Source organism: Rhynchophorus ferrugineus, unplaced genomic scaffold (genome assembly GCF_030347505.1).
Source record: "Rhynchophorus ferrugineus isolate W39M unplaced genomic scaffold, kcgeb_rfMv2 rfM1, whole genome shotgun sequence".
Taxonomy (NCBI): Eukaryota; Metazoa; Arthropoda; class Insecta; order Coleoptera; family Curculionidae; genus Rhynchophorus; species Rhynchophorus ferrugineus.
Genome location: NW_027472580.1, coordinates 13,350,439 through 13,371,837, shown reverse-complemented (window position 1 = coordinate 13,371,837; position 21,399 = coordinate 13,350,439). Strand labels below are relative to the sequence as shown.

At 33.1% G+C, this 21,399-nt stretch overlaps 1 protein-coding gene and 1 non-coding gene across 2 annotated transcripts; both read right to left on the bottom strand.

Moving 5' to 3' along the window:
- Positions 1-7,512: 7,512 nt before the first annotated feature.
- Positions 7,513-9,269, bottom strand: LOC143194516 (pyruvate kinase). The gene has a single exon (XM_083059047.1). It carries the CDS (start codon positions 9,171-9,173, stop codon positions 7,536-7,538), a length of 1,638 nt encoding a protein of 545 aa, XP_082915173.1. The 5' UTR covers positions 9,174-9,269; the 3' UTR covers positions 7,513-7,535.
- Positions 9,270-20,821: 11,552 nt separating this feature from the next.
- TRNAQ-UUG (transfer RNA glutamine (anticodon UUG)) lies at positions 20,822-20,893 on the bottom strand. The gene has a single exon. It is a non-coding gene; the product is annotated as a tRNA-Gln (tRNA).
- Positions 20,894-21,399: the final 506 nt, after the last annotated feature.

Here is a 21,399-nt window from a genome sequence, read left to right as displayed (position 1 = left end):
TTTCTTTCTTTCCTCTATTATACATTTGAGCCTCTTTATATTGAAGACCTATAGATCAGATTTAATGATTTTTTCTAATTCGAAGCTTTCTTGTGAAATATAGGTAAAATTTATGAATCCCATCTTAAATGAGAAATGTATCTTTTGATTGAGGGTATCCATGACTCGACCCATTTTTGACATTTTCATATAAAGTGGAGCGCTGCTCAAACTGGTGGCGACTGATATGCCGCAACAAGTTGTAATCAGAAGGAGCAAGGTCCGGACAATACGGCATGAGGTAACACTTCTCATTTTAACGCTTCATTACATTACATTTTTCACAACATGTGATCGAGTATTGTCATGCTGAAGAATAATGTTATTGTGCCTTTGCTCGTATACCGGATATTTTCAATGCAGTGCTCAGCTCAAGCACTTCAAATATAGTATATGGCGATCTTAATTGAGGATTTCATTAAGTTTAAACAGCTAACAAGTATACCATACCAAGATAATCCCACCAAATACAGAGCATTAGCTTGGAGCTATGGGCTTTACCTATATTGTTGACATTACATGACCAGGCGGCTTCCATAACTTTTTAGCTTTGGATTGCCCTAATGGATCCACTTTCCATCAGCAGTAACAATACGATGCAACAATTATGCATATTCCTTTTGCGTTTTACATGGCTCATCATCTTGGAGAATGCCTTAAAATTCTCGTCTTCAAGATTATTTGTCTATCCAGAAATTTTCTCCAAATTTAAATTATTTTTACAGATATAATTATTTTAGTAATGCAGCGAATACAAACAAAATTTAAAGGCCTGTTTCTCGAAAGTACATTATTCGAAGCGAATGATATCTCAATTTATACTGAATCAAATTATTTGAAATCAGATGCGAATCTTCTCTATAAGTTCTTCTAAACTGTAACAAGATTAGGAAACTAGTAGATGTTAAAAGAACTCTAAAAAATCTCGATTTTTATTTGACTTGATTTTAGTTTGATACGATTGATTCTGACTATGCTTCATTGATTTCTGTTTTATTTGACAATTTTTTTTGGTACGTAATACATAGTCATAAAATGCTATGAAAGGACTGCCAGTCAATTAATGCATAGAAATGGTCTTTTGAAGTTGCACCAGAAAGTCATTAAATATAGTCAGGAATATTTCGAATTTCGGAATTCATTCACGGTTGATCGAAAATGAAAAGGTGCTGGTGATACAGAAAGCTATTTAGACTTTTTTAAGTACTTTTTCCAAAAATTTATCAGAGCACAGACTGCAGAAAATGTGGGTGATATGAAGCCAACTATGTTCCTACAACATATACTTCCTACATTGACGGATTACCTGCTATTATAAATTTGGGAGCAATAATAAAGGAGAAAAATGTGGCATGTCCTGCTAAAGTAATAAATCAAATCTGCCAAGCTGCAGGAATCTAAAATATATCTCTTTCAAATGCTTATATGGTAAACATTTGTGGGTGGTTCTATGATTTGGAAGCTGTTACAATCTGACATCTGTAAGAGACATTCTTCATGTTTCCCTTCGAGATCGTATCAGAAATGAAGTTACCTGACATTATCTGGTTTTAGCTAGGTGGACAACAACCCCAAAATTTTAATGTAATTTTTAAGTCTTACTGGTCTTTATATATAAATTTAACAACAATTTTCTTGCAGGTGTTATGTGATCTATAGCCTATCCAAAATTATTTTGTACATACGTCATCTAAATATGTGACGTCAAAACGTTGCAATGTTGCCGCATCAACTCTGAGTTTTTTTTTTCAGTTTGGCTTTGATATAGAACAAAATTCTAGTTTAACTAAAATAATGAAACTAAAATCTTATCAAACATATATAGTTTATTTTAACATTATAGTACATCTAACGCATATATATAGAAGGACTTAATACTACAATTAAGAACGCAGGGCTAATAGTTTGCAGGTTAGATTTGTTTTATTATATTTACATTGAACTCTTTTCCACACCACCCATGAGGTAGAGTTTTAGGCGCGTTTTTTATATGATGGTATCTACCTGGAAGCCCAATCCATCTAATTAACAATTATATATCATACTAATGCATTTTATTTTCATTAGAGAACATATTTACCTATTTACGTATAATTCTTATTTCCTTCGATAGTGCGTTTACTTGCCAAGTCATCTTGATATCACTGTATTTTTATTTATTCTGCTACTACCTGTGTACGCCATTCTAAATTCTTATTCGATAAAATTAATCACTGAATTCTGCCTAATGTGTTAGGCAGTCTACAAAACAGTTAGTATTTATACTCTCTTCATATATTCTAACTTAATACTCATGTTTAATTCCGAACAATTACAATTATATCTATGCACACAAATCCTTCACACCCTACAATAACACAATTTCTAGAGTTATACTCTACTCAATTATACTCTATTAATTATATGCATAACTTTAGTTATTTCCACTCTCATCAGTCTGTCTCACTTATATTAAATTATCTTTATATCGATAAAATAGTTTGTGTACTCACTGTTGTTATACATTTCGTATATTTGATCTCGAATAGAATCAATATCTAGATGGTCAAGATTCGTTACCCACTTTGTATATAGACGGTTTTTCTTGGACCCCACTCTAATTTTCAGCCCGGCAGCAACACGCTAAAAATATTTTCAGCAACTTACAATATTTAATATCATCATTGTTTACCTCTCTAACAGAATTTACGGGCAAGAGGGGGCCTCCATTATTTCGTTCCTTTTCGAAATAACTTATTAAAGACGCAATCAATTTGTGACACTGACTATAAAGTTTTCGGCATTTTCAAACAAAGCAATATGATATTTTGCGTACGTTTGTACGTTTTACAACCGGACGACTATGACGGGTTAGTTCGGTTTCATGATCGAACTTATCAGACATCATTATGCCTCTTTGTAATTAGAATAAAATGAGAAGGAAAATATTGTCTGATTCTGAAACGTATTTACAAATTGCGGCAGGCAATACGTTAAACATCTTGATGACGTATGTACAAAACAACTTTGAATAGACTATATGTAATATTTGATAACTCCGATATTATTTGTGTGGACATAGTAGGCCTCGGGAAAGCGTTGGAAGCGACCAGTATGATCGCCTAACTGACTTCTGGCAAACCTCGTTATCGGAAAAGAGACGGGAGACTATTTCACACGGGTCCGGCTTTTTTCGATTGCAACGTATAATCACGTGTCAAGGTCCAGCGGGCAAATTTAACCATAGAGTGCGATTTTGGAGCTGAACGGACCTTTTTATAAAAGCCACGGTGTCGGGATGGAGCTGCGCTGCGACTGAGGATCGCGGATTCAAAGCTGCCGTTGCGGTTGTCTCCGCATATTTCAGCTTTGTACGGCAGAACCTGAATAGGTGCCGTCCGTATAGATGAACGATAGAGCATGGTGAAAATGATGACGTATAAAAACTCTGATTATATACTATTATTATTTGTTATTTGTTTTTTGAAATAAATACTTCGATATACCTTATAAATTAAATTTATTGTTCAAATAAATCTTACTATAGGGTTTACTTTAGTGTCCTTATATTAGAACTTATCCTTATATTGTGTCCTTATATTTTTCGGTTGATCAGGGCTTGATTAGTGCTGGGAACTATCGACTGAAATTAACCATCAACTGCTTAGTAATTGATTACATTTTACTATCGACTGTTTCAGTCGCTTTTTTCGGTTCGACTGATTTTATTACTTTTTATCAGTGACTGTTTCAGTAGTACATTTAGTTACTATTTTTACTTCTACTACTTTCATTCGACTGATTTTTAACGTTCTGGCTCTGTCATCCTAGCCGGGACCTTGACAAAAATATCGCCAATTTATGCTTACATAGATTTATATGTAATATATGTAGTTTTATGATTTTTTTGGTAGTTTGTTTCTAAATAACAATATTTTTATTGTATATTAATATCATATCATTTTACGATATTTTTCAAGATTGTTAATGTAATAGTAGGGAATATGTGTAATAGGGAATCATAAATAGTAAAATATTTTGACTCTCGATTTTGGTTAAAAAATATTTCCGTTCAATAATAAATAAATATAAAATTATATCATTACATTCAGATCATTTTTAATTATGTCATAGATTAGTTTTTTTATATTGTATTTTTTTATTGTGCATCTTTAGTTTTTAGTTTTTGCTTAAGTTCTGTTGTATTGTCTATGCTTATTATAGTATATTATTTAAAAATAGCAATTAACATATTGAAATACAATAAAACATTTGTGCGATATTATTCTATTTCACAGAAAAATTCCATTTCTTTTTACAGATCCACAGAACATTTAAAAATAAAAGTAATTCTACTTCGTTTAAAATTAAATTGTAAATTCTCAAAAATTATTCAGTAATTTTTTTTTCTTTAAATTTTTTAAGTTAGATCATGAAGGAATTTATACATCACTGTCTGGCTTATACTACCATTGGAAAATAGTAATTACTATTTTCAGTTTTTTCTATATTATTCCATTTCTCATCTCATGAATCAGTAAATATTTTTTATATATTATGGGATGTTTGATAGAATATATGCATGTCAGGAAATACATTTCTTTATCACGGTTGCTATGAGGCACCTTCTCATACAGTATCAATATTTAGCTGCATTGGTAATTAAGCTCACAAACCAAAGAATATCATTATGCACTGATTAGGAAGGTTGCAAAAATACAATTCAGCAAGTGTTCCGAAGATTAGAATAGGTTTTACTATTTTGTAATCATGCTAATATATATTTTTACAATGGGGAATTTAAATACCTGCAATCAAGTCATAAATAAAAATAATATACGCCAAAAATTTTTTACGATAACTTTAATGGCTATTATAAATTTACGTCGATTCATTTGTTTAACTAATGTGTCGTAATCTGAAGCATAAACAATCCTTATATTGTTCGGTAGCCCTGCCTCCGGTTTACTTCCGGCCACTGTCACCACAGCATCACCCATTCGAATGTACCCAATGTGTTTCCCATAAGTTATTCCCAATTGAATTCTCTCATCGACGTCTTTATTCCAGTTACCATTAAACTGCTTCAGATATACCAGAGGCTCGATACCTTTATAGAACCTCAACAACCTTGCTATTCTTGAAAACCGAGTGATGCTTATGACAGGACATCTAGGTTTGAACCTCGATAATAGTTTTCCGGTTTGTCCTGATGTGGTTAAGCAAATAATGGCGCCAGCACTTGATTTCAAGGATGCCTCAACAGCGGATATACATAAAGAATAAATCGACTCGCTTGGAAAGCCAATACTGTAGATGAGTTTGTTAAGTATGTGTCTCTGATAAACAGCCAGTTCTGCTTCCTTGCATACTACTAATACTTCTTTATGTATTTCCTTGGTGCAGATGTTTTGATGGATCAATTTAATTATGCTAATATATATTTCTAGAATAGGGAATTTAAATACTTGCAATCAAATCATAATTAAGAATAATATACACCAAATGTTTTACAGTAATTTTAATGGCAGTTATAAATTTACGTTGACTTCATTTTTTAAATTAATGTATCGTAGTCTGAAGCATAAACAATTCTTATATTGTTCGGTAACCCCGCCTCCGGTTTACTTCCGGTCACTGTCAACACAGCATCACCCATTCGAATGTATCCAATGTGTTTCCCATAAGTTATCCCCAATTGAATTCTCTCATCGACGTCTTTATTCCAGTTACCATTAAACTGCTTCAGATATACCAGAGGCTCGATACCTTTATACAACCTCAACAACCTCGCTATTCTTGAAAACCGAGTGATGCTTATGACAGGACATCTAGGTTTGAACCTCGATAATAGTTTTGTGGTTTGTCCTGATGTGATTAAGCAAATAATGGGGCCAGGACTTGATTTCAAGGATGCCTCAAACGCGGATACACATAAATAATAAATTGACTCGCTTGGAAAGGCAATACTGTAGATAAGTTTGTTAAATATGTGTCTCTGATAAACAGCCAGTTCTGCTTCCTTGCATACTACTAATACTTCTTTATGTATTTCCTTGGTGCAGATGTTTTGATGGATCAATTTAATTATGCTAATATATATTTCTAGAATAGGGAATTTAAATACTTGCAATCAAATCATAATTAAGAATAATATACACCAAATGTTTTACAGTAATTTTAATGGCAGTTATAAATTTACGTTGACTTCATTTTTTAAATTAATGTATCGTAGTCTGAAGCATAAACAATTCTTATATTGTTTGGTAACCCCGCCTCCGGTTTACTTCCGGTCACTGTCAACACAGCATCACCCATTCGAATGTATCCAATGTGTTTCCCATAAGTTATCCCCAATTGAATTCTCTCATCGACGTCTTTATTCCAGTTACCATTAAACTGCTTCAGATATACCAGAGGCTCGATACCTTTATACAACCTCAACAACCTCGCTATTCTTGAAAACCGAGTGATGCTTATGACAGGACATCTAGGTTTGAACCTCGATAATAGTTTTGTGGTTTGTCCTGATGTGATTAAGCAAATAATGGGGCCAGGACTTGATTTCAAGGATGCCTCAAACGCGGATACACATAAATAATAAATTGACTCGCTTGGAAAGGCAATACTGTAGATAAGTTTGTTAAATATGTGTCTCTGATAAACAGCCAGTTCTGCTTCCTTGCATACTACTAATACTTCTTTATGTATTTCCTTGGTGCAGATGTTTTGATGGATCAATTTAATTATGCTAATATATATTTTTAGAATAGGGAATTTAAATACTTGCAATCAAATCATAATTAAGAATAATATACACCAAATGTTTTACAGTAATTTTAATGGCAGTTATAAATTTACGTTGACTTCATTTTTTTAATTAATGTATCGTAGTCTGAAGCATAAACAATTCTTATATTGTTCGGTAACCCCGCCTCCGGTTTACTTCCGGTCACTGTCAACACAGCATCACCCATTCGAATGTATCCAATGTGTTTCCCATAAGTTATCCCCAATTGAATTCTCTCATCGACGTCTTTATTCCAGTTACCATTAAACTGCTTCAGATATACCAGAGGCTCGATACCCTTATACAACCTCAACAACCTCGCTATTCTTGAAAACCGAGTGATGCTTATGACAGGACATCTAGGTTTGAACCTCGATAATAGTTTTGTGGTTTGTCCTGATGTGATTAAGCAAATAATGGGGCCAGGACTTGATTTCAAGGATGCCTCAAACGCGGATACACATAAATAATAAATTGACTCGCTTGGAAAGGCAATACTGTAGATGAGTTTGTTAAATATGTGTCTCTGATAAACAGCCAGTTCTGCTTCCTTGCATACTACTAATTCTTCTTTATGTATTTCCTTGGTGCAGATGTTTTGATGGATCAGTTTGATTATGCTAATATATATTTTTAGAATATGGAATTTAAATACTTGCAATCAAATCATAATTAAAAATAATATATGCCAATTTTTTTTACAGTAATTTTAATGGCAGTTATAAATTTACGTTGATTTCATTTTTTTAATTAATGTATCGTAGTCTGAAGCATAAACAATTCTTATGTTGTTCGGTAATCCTGCCTCCGGTTTACTTCCGGTCACTGTCACCACAGCATCACCCATTCGAATGTACCCAATGTGTTTCCCATAAGTTATTCCCAATTGAATTCTCTCATCGACGTCTTTATTCCAGTTACCGTTAAACTGCTTCAGATATACCAGAGGCTCGATACCTTTATACAACCTCAACAACCTTGCTATTCTTGAAAACCGAGTGATGCTTATGACAGGACATCTAGGTTTGAACCTCGATAATAGTTTTGCGGTTCGTCCTGATGTGGTTAAGCAAATAATGGCGGCGGCACTTGATTTCAATGATGCCTCAACAGCGGATATACATAAGGAGTAAATCGACTCACTTGGAGAGGTAATACTGTAGATCAATTCGTTAAATATTTGTCTCTGATAAACTGCAGGTTCCGCTTCCTTGCATACTACTGATACTTCTTTAACTATTTCCTTGGTACAGACGTTTTGATGGATCAAAAGGGCGTCTGCGCCATCAATGATACTATTGGCGATATCGCACACTTCCGATTTGGATAAAGAACTCACGTTGTTAATATTAGTGGAGCAAATAACCGGGATTCCGTTCAAATTGCATTTGGCTAATATCGACTTTTGTGCCAGGAACACTTTCTCCTTGGGTACTTCCAACAGTAAACGTTCACAATCAACAAGTATAGCATCAGATACCGTAATAATATTGTCAATATTTTCAACAGCTAAAGAATTCTCGATTTTTGTTATAATATTAATGTTTAATCCATCTTCTCCGAGAATATTCTTCAAATCCGTTAAGTTCTCTTTATGGTGAACGCCAGAGACTATTAAATAATCGATATTCATTTCTTGTGCCATTTGTATGATGTCCTTGTCCTCGTCTGATATTACAGGAAGATCTATAGGAGCATTTGGAACAATAACTGAAGAATGACTTAACAATTTTCCGGCCTTTTCCACAATACACCTTACAATACTTTCGGCAACTTCAATAGCGGAGAGATGTAGTTCGCCATACTCCAAAAGAACTTTATCCCCAGGCTGGACAAGCTCGGGAAGTTTCAGGTAATCCACGAAGATCATATCTTCACTGACAAACTCTTCGTAGGCTTCATCGGTAGTTAGAGTGATCACTTTACCTTTAGCAAGGAATATCTCTTGTTTATTATTCTCCAATAAACCGGTTCTGATTTCTGGTCCCTTCACATCCAATGCAAAGGCTAGGGGATATATCCTGCCGATTTTCCTGCTGTAACTCTCCACGATCGTTCGGATTTTGGTGATTAATTCGGATATCTTGTCCCTGTCATTGCCTGGGGCGGAAATTCGAACCACCGACATGCCTTGTACCATCAGTTCCTCGATGGTGTGACAGCTAGCTTTCAACGGAATGGTACATACCAACTGAGTGGAACGGAATACGGGAGCCTTCGATTTGATGTTCAAGCTGCTAAGATGTTGTAAACCAGTGTCAGCAAACGCTGCTGATAATTGGCTGTTTAGAACTTTTCCATTGTCCGAACTGAAGAACTCCACCATCCATGGCAATTTCGGACATTCCGGAAAATAGAGATCCATCTTTATAAACTAGGTGTTACATGAATTTTTTGGAGCACAGACGGGCAAAGCACGTAGTAATTTTGTTGTACATTATGACAATTTGACAAGTTTCCAATATTTGCTTGACAAAAAATTTTGACAATTACATGATATTTCAAATATATTCCCTTAAAATCTGTTATTACTGATCGATATAATTTAGATATTTGTGTGTATTCTGACCATTTTTTCAATTGGAATGTGCACTTACTATTAATCAAAATATTTTCAACAATGTTCTATAACTGTTTAACATTTTTTTGGGAACATTGCGATAACGTGTTGAAAGAACGATGTTAGTTTGGCAGCAATTCAACCATCGATCTACGTTTACACATTTTCAAAGTTTCAAAACCGTGTGCCATTTAAGTCATACTATATCGATCTAAAGAGCTAGTAACAAAAAAACGCTTTGTTCGGTGAGTACTTCGAGTGTGAAAAAACTTCAAAGAAAAAACAATGGCATTGTCATGCAAGAGAACTACTTTGCATCTATCATACACTGTATATATACTCATATATGCACTATGTATCATTTAGCTGATATATTTTTCGATAATATAAGATATTGTTATAATTTGTTCAACTGACATCTGTAGACATCTTTAGTAACAGGTTTATTCTTTGATATATTTTCTTGGGACTGTCACATATCCATTTTTAATCGCCAGTCAGAGTATGCTTTAGATATTAACTGGTAGTGAAATTGGTAGATATAACATTTCTCTAAATGGTGGTTTTCGAGGTTTCGAAATCATAGTAAGTTCAGCCATCTTCCACACATGCATGGAATTAATCTTGAAGAATTAAAAAATAATATTCCGGTCGGATACTTACGTAGCTATATTTAGTTATTCAAATTTCCAACAATTTTTTTGGAATTTACATCTAGCTGAAATGTCAGCGACAAAATGTTAAATGACTTTCCAAGTTTTTTCTTAGTCGATTGCTTCCAAAACTTATGATAAACATATTCAATGCCAATGTTACAATAGCAAGTGATAAACTGAAACTAACAATAATATAAGTAAAAACCAAATTTAGAAAACTTGCATAAGAAAATTAAAAATTCTTACCCTATTCACTGTATTTATCACACAATATCCCGTATATTTCTTTCTATAGATCTCGTTAGATCTGGATAAGTAGCACATGATTATTCTAAACATATTTTGTTAAAAATATTTTCCTCTTTATAGTGTTACATATTTGCTCAATAAGTTACGCAGTTATTTTATTTAGTATTACAATGGGTAGGCCAACAAAAACTGCAGCCCGTATGATGAAAAACAGAAATAAACAATGATGAAAATGCGGAACGCTTCGGGCCCCGGGGTCCACTACATAGCCTAGGTGATTTGATAAATGTTCTAACCAAACTAGAACAACAACAAAAAGTCTTTCCCCCATCGGGAATCTAACCTACGACTTACGCGTGTGAGCTGAACTCTCTAATCACTTCGATGTTTAAAAAGCAAAATGATTAGCTTTTGAACGGAACAACTTCCGGTCTTCCATTACATTAGTTCAGCAATAACATTACAATGAAATATGTGATTATTTTAGATCAAAAAATATGTGAAATTTGTGTACGTGTCTTTGAAATTTGACGATTTCCCTCGATTTTCCCAGATTCCACCCCCAGTTTCTGACTTGGTTCCAATGGGACCACCTTGGAAGTGCATTTTTTCAAAATCGGTCCGTAATCGACGCAGAAATCGGCGAATACACATTAAAAAAAATATACAGCCGAACATAGAACCTCCTCCTTTTTTGAAGTCAGTTAAAAATAATCGAACTATATATGCAAATTACTACATTTACGCTAAATGTTAAAAACCTATCGAATGACTGTGTATCTATGCACATATAATAAATAAAAGGCAAAACAAAAATAATTTGAAAAATACTCAAAATATTAAACGTTTTGTTTAATTTATTTTATATTTGGACATTGGTATTTAATTCGACTGCTACCGTTCAAATATCGACAATCAAATAAAAGCATTCCAATTATCCCCACATCCGATTGAAAAAAAACTCACATTTTTTTTCCTCGACCAGAAATGTAAAAATGTCCTGTTACTTTTTCGCAAGTCCCATCCGAAGAATGCCGAATCGGTGGTGTCGTAGCGTTTGGTATAGAAAAAGGCACGTGGTGAATTTCACAGGGTTGTAAATTTAGAAAGTAGGTCACACAGGAGAATGGCTTTAGGTTTATAGTTACCGTACACTATTTAGAATTAAAAATGTAAACGTTGTAAACGAAGAGTTTTTTTCAATAGATAAGCAATTAGAGAGAGTATGTGAAAATAGAGGTTTAACTAATTTTTTTAATGGTATTGCTAAAAGTGTGTCACTATTCTTGTTATATTTGTACTACAATCAATTAAAATATTGCACTGCAATTAATTTAGTGATTACCAAACCCATCATTGTCAACTACTTACGCTTAAATTAAGAACTCATTATATATATTTTTTAATTAATATATTGTTACTAGTCGTTGCCGACTAACTTACTCTTTGTTTTTGCAATAACTTAATACAAGTAGAATGCATGGGTCCTTACTTAGTCTCTATAATAATAATATTCATATATTAATTAACACTACTGTTTTTCTAAATAAAGAATTACGTGTCAGAACTACAAGAACAAACGGTTTGATTCTTTTCAGTATATGTCCTGCTAGAGTGTTATCCAAGAAATTTTCGTAGTAATCCGCAGTATTGACATGAAAATGATATATCTCCTGATGCTTCTTTGGGATCATCTCTGAATCCTATTTTATTTATGTTCCGTAATTTCAATAAAAGAGAGAAAGAAGATATATTTTGTTTAACATTTTAATAGAAAAATATTGTATATACGTCACTCAAATAAATTTACTAGAAACTACTACTAGAAAAATTACTACTACAAAAATCAGCTTACATTACATGTAGATTGAATCAAGATGTAACCATAGAGATATTGACGATGGTCCTGGCTTATCTAAAAAACATTACATCAAAAAATTGCAGAATTGTAGTGAACAGATTAGTAATCATTAGATAAATATGGGTACATTCTCTCGATTATTCTCGAACTAGGTGTACAACGAATACTTTACGACATATTCTATTTGATCTGCAACACTTAAAGTAGGAAATTGATTTAATTTTATGTATTTAAGGATAATAAAAATGTATCTTTCCTCAATAAACTGGACGTACTCAGAATTTCGCAACAAGTGACATTATTTTCCAGCACTCTTATATATTTATGTAATAATTATTTGTTTTGTTTCTTTTGGCGATCACCTCTTTACTCGACGAAAATTTCTTCGAAAAGGAAATAGACGCTGGGGGCCAGATCTGGAGAATAAGGTGGATGAGGAAGCAATTCAAAGCCCAATTCATGGATTTTTGCCATCGTTTTCACTGACTTGTCACACGGTGCATTATCTTTGTGAAGCAGCACTTTCTTTTTCTTCAAATGCGGCCGTTTTTCGGCGATTTCGTCCTTCAAACGATCCAATAGTGCTATGTAATAGTTGTTGTTGATGGCCCTTCCTATTTCAAGGTAGTCAATGAAAATTACTCCATGCGCATCCCAAAATACAGACGCCATAACCTTGCCAGCAGACTGTTGCGTTTTTCCACGTTTTGGAGCGGGTTCATCGTATGCAGTCTACTCGGATGACTGTCGATTGGACTACGGAGTGAAATGTTGGAGTCACGTTTCATCCATTATCACATATCGACTCAAAAACTCGGGTTTATTAAGCTTAATCATCTTCAAACTCTGCTCCGAATCATCAGCTTTATGTTATTTTTGACCAAAGTGAGCACGCGCGGCACCCACTTTACACAGAGCTTTCTCATACCCAAATATTCGTGAATTATATGATGTCACGTTCACTTGATATCTTTAGAGTATCTGCTATTTCATTCAATTTCAATGTATGGTCAGTCAAAATCATTTTGTGGATTTTTTGTGGAAACTTGTCCTCGGTAACAATCTCTTTTGGGCGTCCACTCTGTTCAACGTATTGGATGCTCATTTCACCACGTCTAAACTTAGTATACCAATCCTTAATGGTTGATTTTGCTGGGGTAGACTCCAGAAACTCGGCATCAAGCCAAGTTTTTGCTTCAACTGTATTTTTCCCTTCAAAAGGCGACATTTTATCAACACACTAAATTCTTTTTATCCACTTTTTTCAAAATAACAAAGGTTTCACAATAACAAAGGTTTCAGAATAACAAAAGTTTTTTCACTCAAAATGCCATACTTCACAAACTAATGCAATTTATACACGAATCTTTTAGAGCTATCTAAAAAACATACGGATATAATTATAGTAGCGCCATCTATGTATCAGGCCGAGGACATTTCACTTGCCCTGATATATATATTTTCGAAATGATATTTTTTCGGGTATAAACGTCTAGAAGCAGCTCATTCTTTTTTCTTTATAAAAGTTATTTGAGAGTATGAGCTAAATTTGGATTTCAATAAGTGTTGCATAATATTGTCTTAACACTTTTTTGGTCCTCAGGGTTGCTCTTCGTTAATTGCTTCAAAATCACCATTTCTAAATCGTTGTAAGCAAAAAAAGATTTTATCATATCCCTATTTATTGTATAATAGAGAGAGTTTAGATTTATTAACAAGAATTCAACAATTGGATAGGTCCGCAGAATAACAGATGTTATTGAGAAAGCCTACGGAAGTAAACAAGTATGCTCAGCTATATTCTTAGATATAGCACAAGCCTTCGGTAAGGTTTGGCATGAAGGCCTTGTTCATATACTAGAGAAAATGTGAATAAAACAACATACCGAACTATTAAAATCGTACATTATAACAAGAATGTTTAGAGTCAAACAAGATGAAGCTTACTCTACAATAAAAGAAGCTAAAGCAGGTGTACCACAAGGGTGTGTACTTGGACCAATGCTTGATCTACTCTACACTTGTGATATACCACAAAGGGACAATATTATGATAGCTACATTTGCTGATAATACTGCGATTATAGCTACCGGAGACAATAATGAAGAACCCTCACGAAAATTACAACTGTCAAGTGAGAATATAAATAATTGGACACAAGCTTGGAAAATAAGAATTAATGAAAGTAAATCTGTACATGTGCAGTTCACCCATAAACAGGCCGTACAAGCACCAATAACATTAAATAATACTATTATTCCATAGAGCAGCAACGCTCAATATCTCGGAATGAATCTTGATGCAAAACTTCGCTGGAAGGGACATATAGAAAAAAAAAGAAAAGAACTGGAATTGAAATATAGGTAAATATACTGGCTAATTAGAAAAAAAATCACAATTATCACTACATAATTAATTGCTATTTTATAAGCAAATACTGAAACCTATATGGACATACGGAGTTCAATGGGGATGTTCTGCAAAAAGTTACATAAATAATGAAAGAATCAAACCGTCTGATACTGTGTAGTGACATGTAGTGAGGTGTATATAATAAAAAATACAGCAGTGACATTTATAAACATTATTTCACCAGAGACTGAGATAGGGATAGGGATAGGATGGGTCCTCCTAATAGTATATCTAGATTTAAGTTATCATAAAGACAAATTGTAGGTTAGTCGAGAACGATTCGTAACAATGTAATTATCAAATAGTAAAAAAATCGTAATTTTGATATGAATATATTTTCCTTCTGTTAGTACTTGTGTACATTTTCCTTAATAAAATAAAATTTAATCACTGTATTATCCCTAATGTATTTACCAAATTTGCAAAACAGTTATAATTAATTCTCTCCTCAGAAATGATTCATAATATTCCATATCTATGATTTATTTTTGAAGAAAAATAGCTTATTTGCACCCCCCATATTAAACTCCATATCCATCGATCCCGAGAGGGTAAATGCGTAGCGTAAGTGTGTCAGTCCGAACAAGATGATAAGTCATCATATTAACAGTCCGGATGATCGATTATCGTCTGGCCATTCTCTAAGCAGGCGTCCGTAGATTTCGGACTCTGCAATATTCTTTCGCGCGACACATGTGCATATGACGGGGAACATCCCCGACGTGGCAAACGACGGGACAAAGGACCAGGCCATCCGTGAAATTCAATGAAATGTGACGGTGCCGTACACATGCGGCCGCGTCCATGTGACAGCCAATCAACTACGCCGATTTTTGGTATCGATGATTAAAACGGGCCCTCCGCGCTCCTGCTGGAAATTGCGGCCTTTTTTGGTTTGTCTGGATGGGGACGAAGAGGGCGCTGGCAATACCGATATCAGTCGAATATTCGCGATATCGATACGGAATATAGTATATTTGCACGCAATTCTCCAACAATATTGCGTTAAACAACATCCAAATTTAAAGGATGTAATACACATATTTATATTCATAGTCATTTTCAGCATTAAATTCAATGCATTTTGACATCAGTTCGATGATAAAACAAAAATCATATCATCACAATTCACAAAATTCCAAAATATACAAAATATATATTAAAATATTACAATGGTTAACGTAATTGGTGCTATTCCTAAATAACGAAAATATTATGGGGGTTTATCTGAACTGGACCTACAGTTTAACGTGTGCTCCGAACCATGGTCCTCGGCACTAAGCCTACTGATTGGCTCGTGACCTAAGTTGGAGACCATTTCAGAAGACATCTGGTCTTACCCAGCCTGGTTGCTGGCGGGAATGGGATGATTATACCTTGTCGGATTTTCCACTATTACCTATAAAGACATTTTCATGACAAGTACTTCCATGCCGCAGCAGGATTCGAATCCGCGACTATCGCCACAGTAAGAGGACCATTCTACATGTTAAATTTATTCCCATTAGGGCTATTTAACCCTAAGCACTATTTATTATATTATTTTTATTAATCCTTATTTTTTATTCTCATAACACGTATTTTGACAATTTGGGTAACTATGTTTTAAAATACCAACAAGGATTTATCTGGATGAAAATTATTATTTTATTTGCAAACCATTAACGATACATATATTTTCTGTAATATACGTTCAATAAAATACACTTTGTGAGGTCTCTGTATATTTTCGGTTGGTGAATAGAATCTGGACATTCTCTCAACAGTAATCTGATATCATTGGGACATTTCATTATTCTCCTATATCTATATCTCTTCTATCTATCTTTATATAAATGGTTCTTCACTCATATCTCCCAAATTTTCCGGAAAATGATTAAGTTAAAGAAAATGTACGTTTAGATTTATTAGAAACCTAAATCTTAAAAGTTTTTTAGCATTATTATCAAATTTTATTTATAGTTAAGTTCTTATGTATATTTTTTTGAGCTAATTATAATTAAAAATTTATTTAGTACTACATTTCATTTTTACTTGGATTAATTCACGAGCAAGACGAGTGCAAGATAAATATATCAATATGTATTCCTCAGTTATAGAATTATAATAACTTAAGCTATAGTTTACACTAAAGGTATATACTTTATATAAGTTCGTATGGTTTAATTCGCTTGAATCTTCTGATATTCGCGCGTTCTCCAGTAGTTGTATTGCTTCCACGTTAGTATGATTTACTAATCTTCTTTCGTGTTTTAAGACAAAATCGTGGATAACTTCTTAACAGCGTGCAGCCCTTCATTGATTGCGTAGCGATAGGCATTGGCAATTAATCGAAGAGTTTTGTTTTGACAGCGTTGGATGACTAATTGATTAGAATTTTTAGGCAGCTCCATATTTTCACCCCATAGGTCCAAATTGGCTTCATGATTGTCTAGTAAATTAATCTCTTTGATTTTAGGTCAAGTTAGAAGTATCTTCCGACTAACCAGTATAGTTGCTTTATTTTGGTTCTAATGTGTTTTGCTTTTTGTCTAACATGTTTTTTCTTATGTATATGATTGTGATGAATGTATGAATTGTGAGTCAGTCATGTGCTGTTTTTGCGTCTTTACTTTCTCCTGGGCTTCTGAATTGCCTAGATGGAGCAATCTCCTTATAGGGAAAGTGGTTTTGAAAATTGTTTCATCAATCCCGACTTTATGTGCAGTGGTGGTAAACGAGCTTTATGTGGATGTACCAATGCTTCTCAAAAGACATTCTATTTGGCCAACTTTAAGCGGCCTATACGCGAAGGCTTTTTGGTTCCCTTTTTATATACCCCGCTTGTCCGACGAATATGCTCAAAATGTTAAAATTGCTATACACCTAACAACCATGGTCTTCATATTTTAATTTGCGAATAGTCAATTCCAAGTTCTTGTAGATTTCATTGAAACGCTATTATGTTATATGGTTCTTGTAGATTTCATTGAAACGCTATTATGTTATATGGTACTGGATTTTCAATGCACCCATCACACCTTTAATATTGGTACTATAAACCAACTCGTAAAGTAGAAAGTGAACTCTTTCTCGCGATATCTCATCCAGGAGAAATACACTCCTGACAGAAGTAGGTTGGGGTTTTGAACCTTTAGACTAACCTTTAGAAATAAAATAGGACTTATAGATATTATTTTCCAATCAGGAACTTGAGACGTTATCGAGTTCAGGCACAGGTAGTTCAGTTCAGGAATCTCAGCTAACGTCGCTGAAACCTTGAGCCCTGTTATATCGGCACAATGAAGCACGAATAACTTATTACAGATTTGAGATATAGCAATCAGTTGAAAATACTCAAACAGATTTTTTGTTGCAGACTTCTGTTCTGTTCTTCCAGCCATCTGAACAAGAAGGGATCAAAAGACGTTTTGTCTGGTAAGTACCCTGAACCTTAACTTCCTGTTCGTTATGGAATAGTGTATCCTTCATATTTTTTTATTATAAGATATTGCTGTATTCTGCAGTAACAGTTTCATTCAATTTTAACATCTTGTAATACATGATATCTTGCTGACCCAATGCATGTCGATGTGGTTTAGAAAGAGTTCAGTCACATATATCTATGCGATAGAATTATATAAGATGTCCACATCTTATCTATCTCCAAAGTAATTCACACAAATATTTTAGAACAAGTACATTAACATCAGTTAAATTATTATTACCACCATTTTTTTCCTCATTATACAGTATTGACCCATTGAAAAATACACTTCAAGCATTTAGATGAAGAGCAATGCATGAAATAAAATATAAAACTTAATTATTTCTAAGCCTTATTTAGAATTCTGGGATATCAGTATCTTATACCTTTACGATTAGCACTACTAGAACGTTCAATAAGTTTTGTGTTGCATAACAATCTAATCAAGGGATCCTATTTCTAAATTGCAAAATCCGAAGACAATCGACTTCATTCAATAACAAATTTTACACATGCATATTTTTGGCACATATGAGAAAACTTAGAAGTTAGAAAGGATTAAATCTACTGAATGTGATTAATGTTTAAAAAAAAACTTTAGTTGAACTAATTTGCTTAATTGTTTTGTTAGGCTCTGTTAAGTATATTATCTTAATAAATGTTACAAATAGAAGGTCCTAAATATTTCAATAACAATATAACTGTTTTATCAGATTAAAGCATCGAACAAATAAAATAATCCTTGCCTCACCAAAAAACTGTTACTTTAGTCAGTTACAATTTTGTTAAAATTATATTTAATATCTTATTCTAAAAACACAACACTAGCAATACTTTATAATATTTAATAATAGTTCGAGTCCATATTTTTAAAATAAATCCTACAATGTTACATCGCACAAAATTGTGTAACTCATAGGGTAATTTTATTAAATTGTATGGATTTCGTAGCGTTGATTACAAGGGTTAATTCATCCACTCTAAATTCTATATCAATCTTGATAAAATTATATCAGTCCGTCTGTGTGGAGAATCAATTTCAGACACTTCTCAAACAGTGTAACACATATTGTTAATCAAATCAGTACACCGACAGAGGGTCGAAGAGTGTAAACGGCTACCAAGGGGCTGACATGAGACCGAAACGTCGATATTTCGATGTGGGGATGAAGAGGGCTTAGCTCTGAATTTGACATAAAGGAAATATGTTCCGGTAGCTTTTCTTTCTGCAATTCAGGCGATTTCTTTTATATCTTACATTGTTATTAGTCGTTATCTACTAACCTACAATTATTATTATAATCTAAAAACACATTGGTCATATCTTAATTTCTAGTCTAATAGTGTTAATGTGTTAACACCGTTGTTTTTCTATTGTAGTGAGGTACAGTACAGTACTACGCAAGATGAACAAAGAGTTTGATTCTTTTGAGTGTCCTGTATTGGGATTACCTAAGAGTTGTAGTACTTCGATATTGATAAGAGACTATCTGAAGATACCGATGTAAGAAATCAGTCTTGTAGTATCTCGTTGCACCTACAATATTTCTGAAGACTTTGTTCTAGAAAACTTGTATTGTATTCATATTTCTTTTCGTGTAAAGTCTCCATAATGAAATTCCACAATTCCCTATAGGTTTCAATATTTGTATTTATGATAGCAGTATATTATGTACTGATAATGAAAATTTTCTTTCAATTAACCAATATTTCAACTTCAAATCTATCCTTTCCTTTTTTAAATTTCCCTTCCAGCAAAATTTTATATCAGGATTCATTCCGAGATAATTAGGTTTGTTGCTATATGGAATGATGTTTTTAGAATAACCAACAAAACCAATAAATATTTTTTATTCTTCTAATATTAAATATTTCATTGAATATATTTTGCTGTTACTTTTGTTCCGCCAATAATGGTTACCAACTATGCAATAGGTATTTACGTCAATAAATTGTATAAAATATCTTAAAAGAAATTCAAAAATCAGATCGGATCATTGCAAAATACATTATTAATAATGTGATAACGGGGATGATATTTCGTCTGAAATCACTTAGGGAAAAGGCAAAAAAATATTTGGACGGACCGCAAAAATTTAAACATGAAAGAAAAAGATGAAGAAAGCCTTACTTGATAAAGGTCCATACCAAATAAGAGAAAAATCTAGAAAACAACTAAATATTAACCAGTCGATCATTTCTAGGTAACTGAGATCAATCGAGAAGTATCGCAAAAAGTGCATTGAGGCCAATTCTTTATCTATTTTACACTTCTGCATACCACAAATTGCAAATAAAATCATAGACATATTTGCCCATGATACTGCTATTCTTGTTGTTTTAAACAATAGCAAAGAAGCAATCAAAATTACAATTCAACCAGTACATATTGTAAAATTAATTAAATAAAAAATATAAAACAATAAATAAATATTAAAAACAGCATTGTTACATTATTACTCTAGAGACTAATTAAGAAGCGATGAATTACCCTAGTTATACAACTAGTATGAAAGTTATTGTAAGAACAAATAGTAGGTTAGTAGGTAATTCCTGTTAAAAACGATTTGGAAAATAATGGATGGATGTTCTACCCTATCCGCTATATAGCACAGACCTATCCCTTTCTGACTACCGTCTAATAGTTTAACTTAATACTTTGCTCCTTACTGAAATACACTTTAATAATGTTCGTAAAAACCAGTGTTTTTTGGAACAGCATTCAAAAACCCTATAACAGCAATTCTTTCTGCATACGTCCAACTCGATTGTTCCACAATATTTTAAGAAAATAATATAAAAAAAGTGAAGGTTCCACCGAGATTCGAACTCGGATCGCTGGATTCAAAGTCCAGAGTGCTAACCATTACACCATGGAACCGACAACCCACTCTTTAAGTAATGTAATTCTGCAGTAACAAAATTTGTCAATTTTGTTCTTATATTTAATCTATATATGTACGTATGAATAACGTAATTAAATATAGATAATAAGTATTTACACTAGATTAAATTATTTCATTTATAATACTATATTGGCAAAAATATATTTTTTGTTGTAAATATACATTAAAAATACATCATTCTACGTTATTATTAGCATGATATGAGGGTAACAACGTGTGATATTAAAATACAAAGTTGCACATGAAAGATGCATCAATTTTAGAGAAGTGTAATATGTAATACGATAACCATCCCATTTAAAAATATTTTTAACAAAGAAATTGAACCGACCTCAACGAAATAAATAACCAACTCACTAACAGGTAAAAAAATAATTAAACTTAGATTTTTAACAGAAAGGAAACGTTTTAAAATAAAATATGTACATAATAATAGTTGTAATAAATAAATAAAAATAAACAAAAACGTTATATAACCTAT

Coding starts and splice junctions, on each gene's coding strand:
- LOC143194516 (XM_083059047.1), bottom strand. CDS start 9,173: ATGGATCTCTATTTTCCGGAATGTCCGAAATTGCCATGGATGGTGGAG.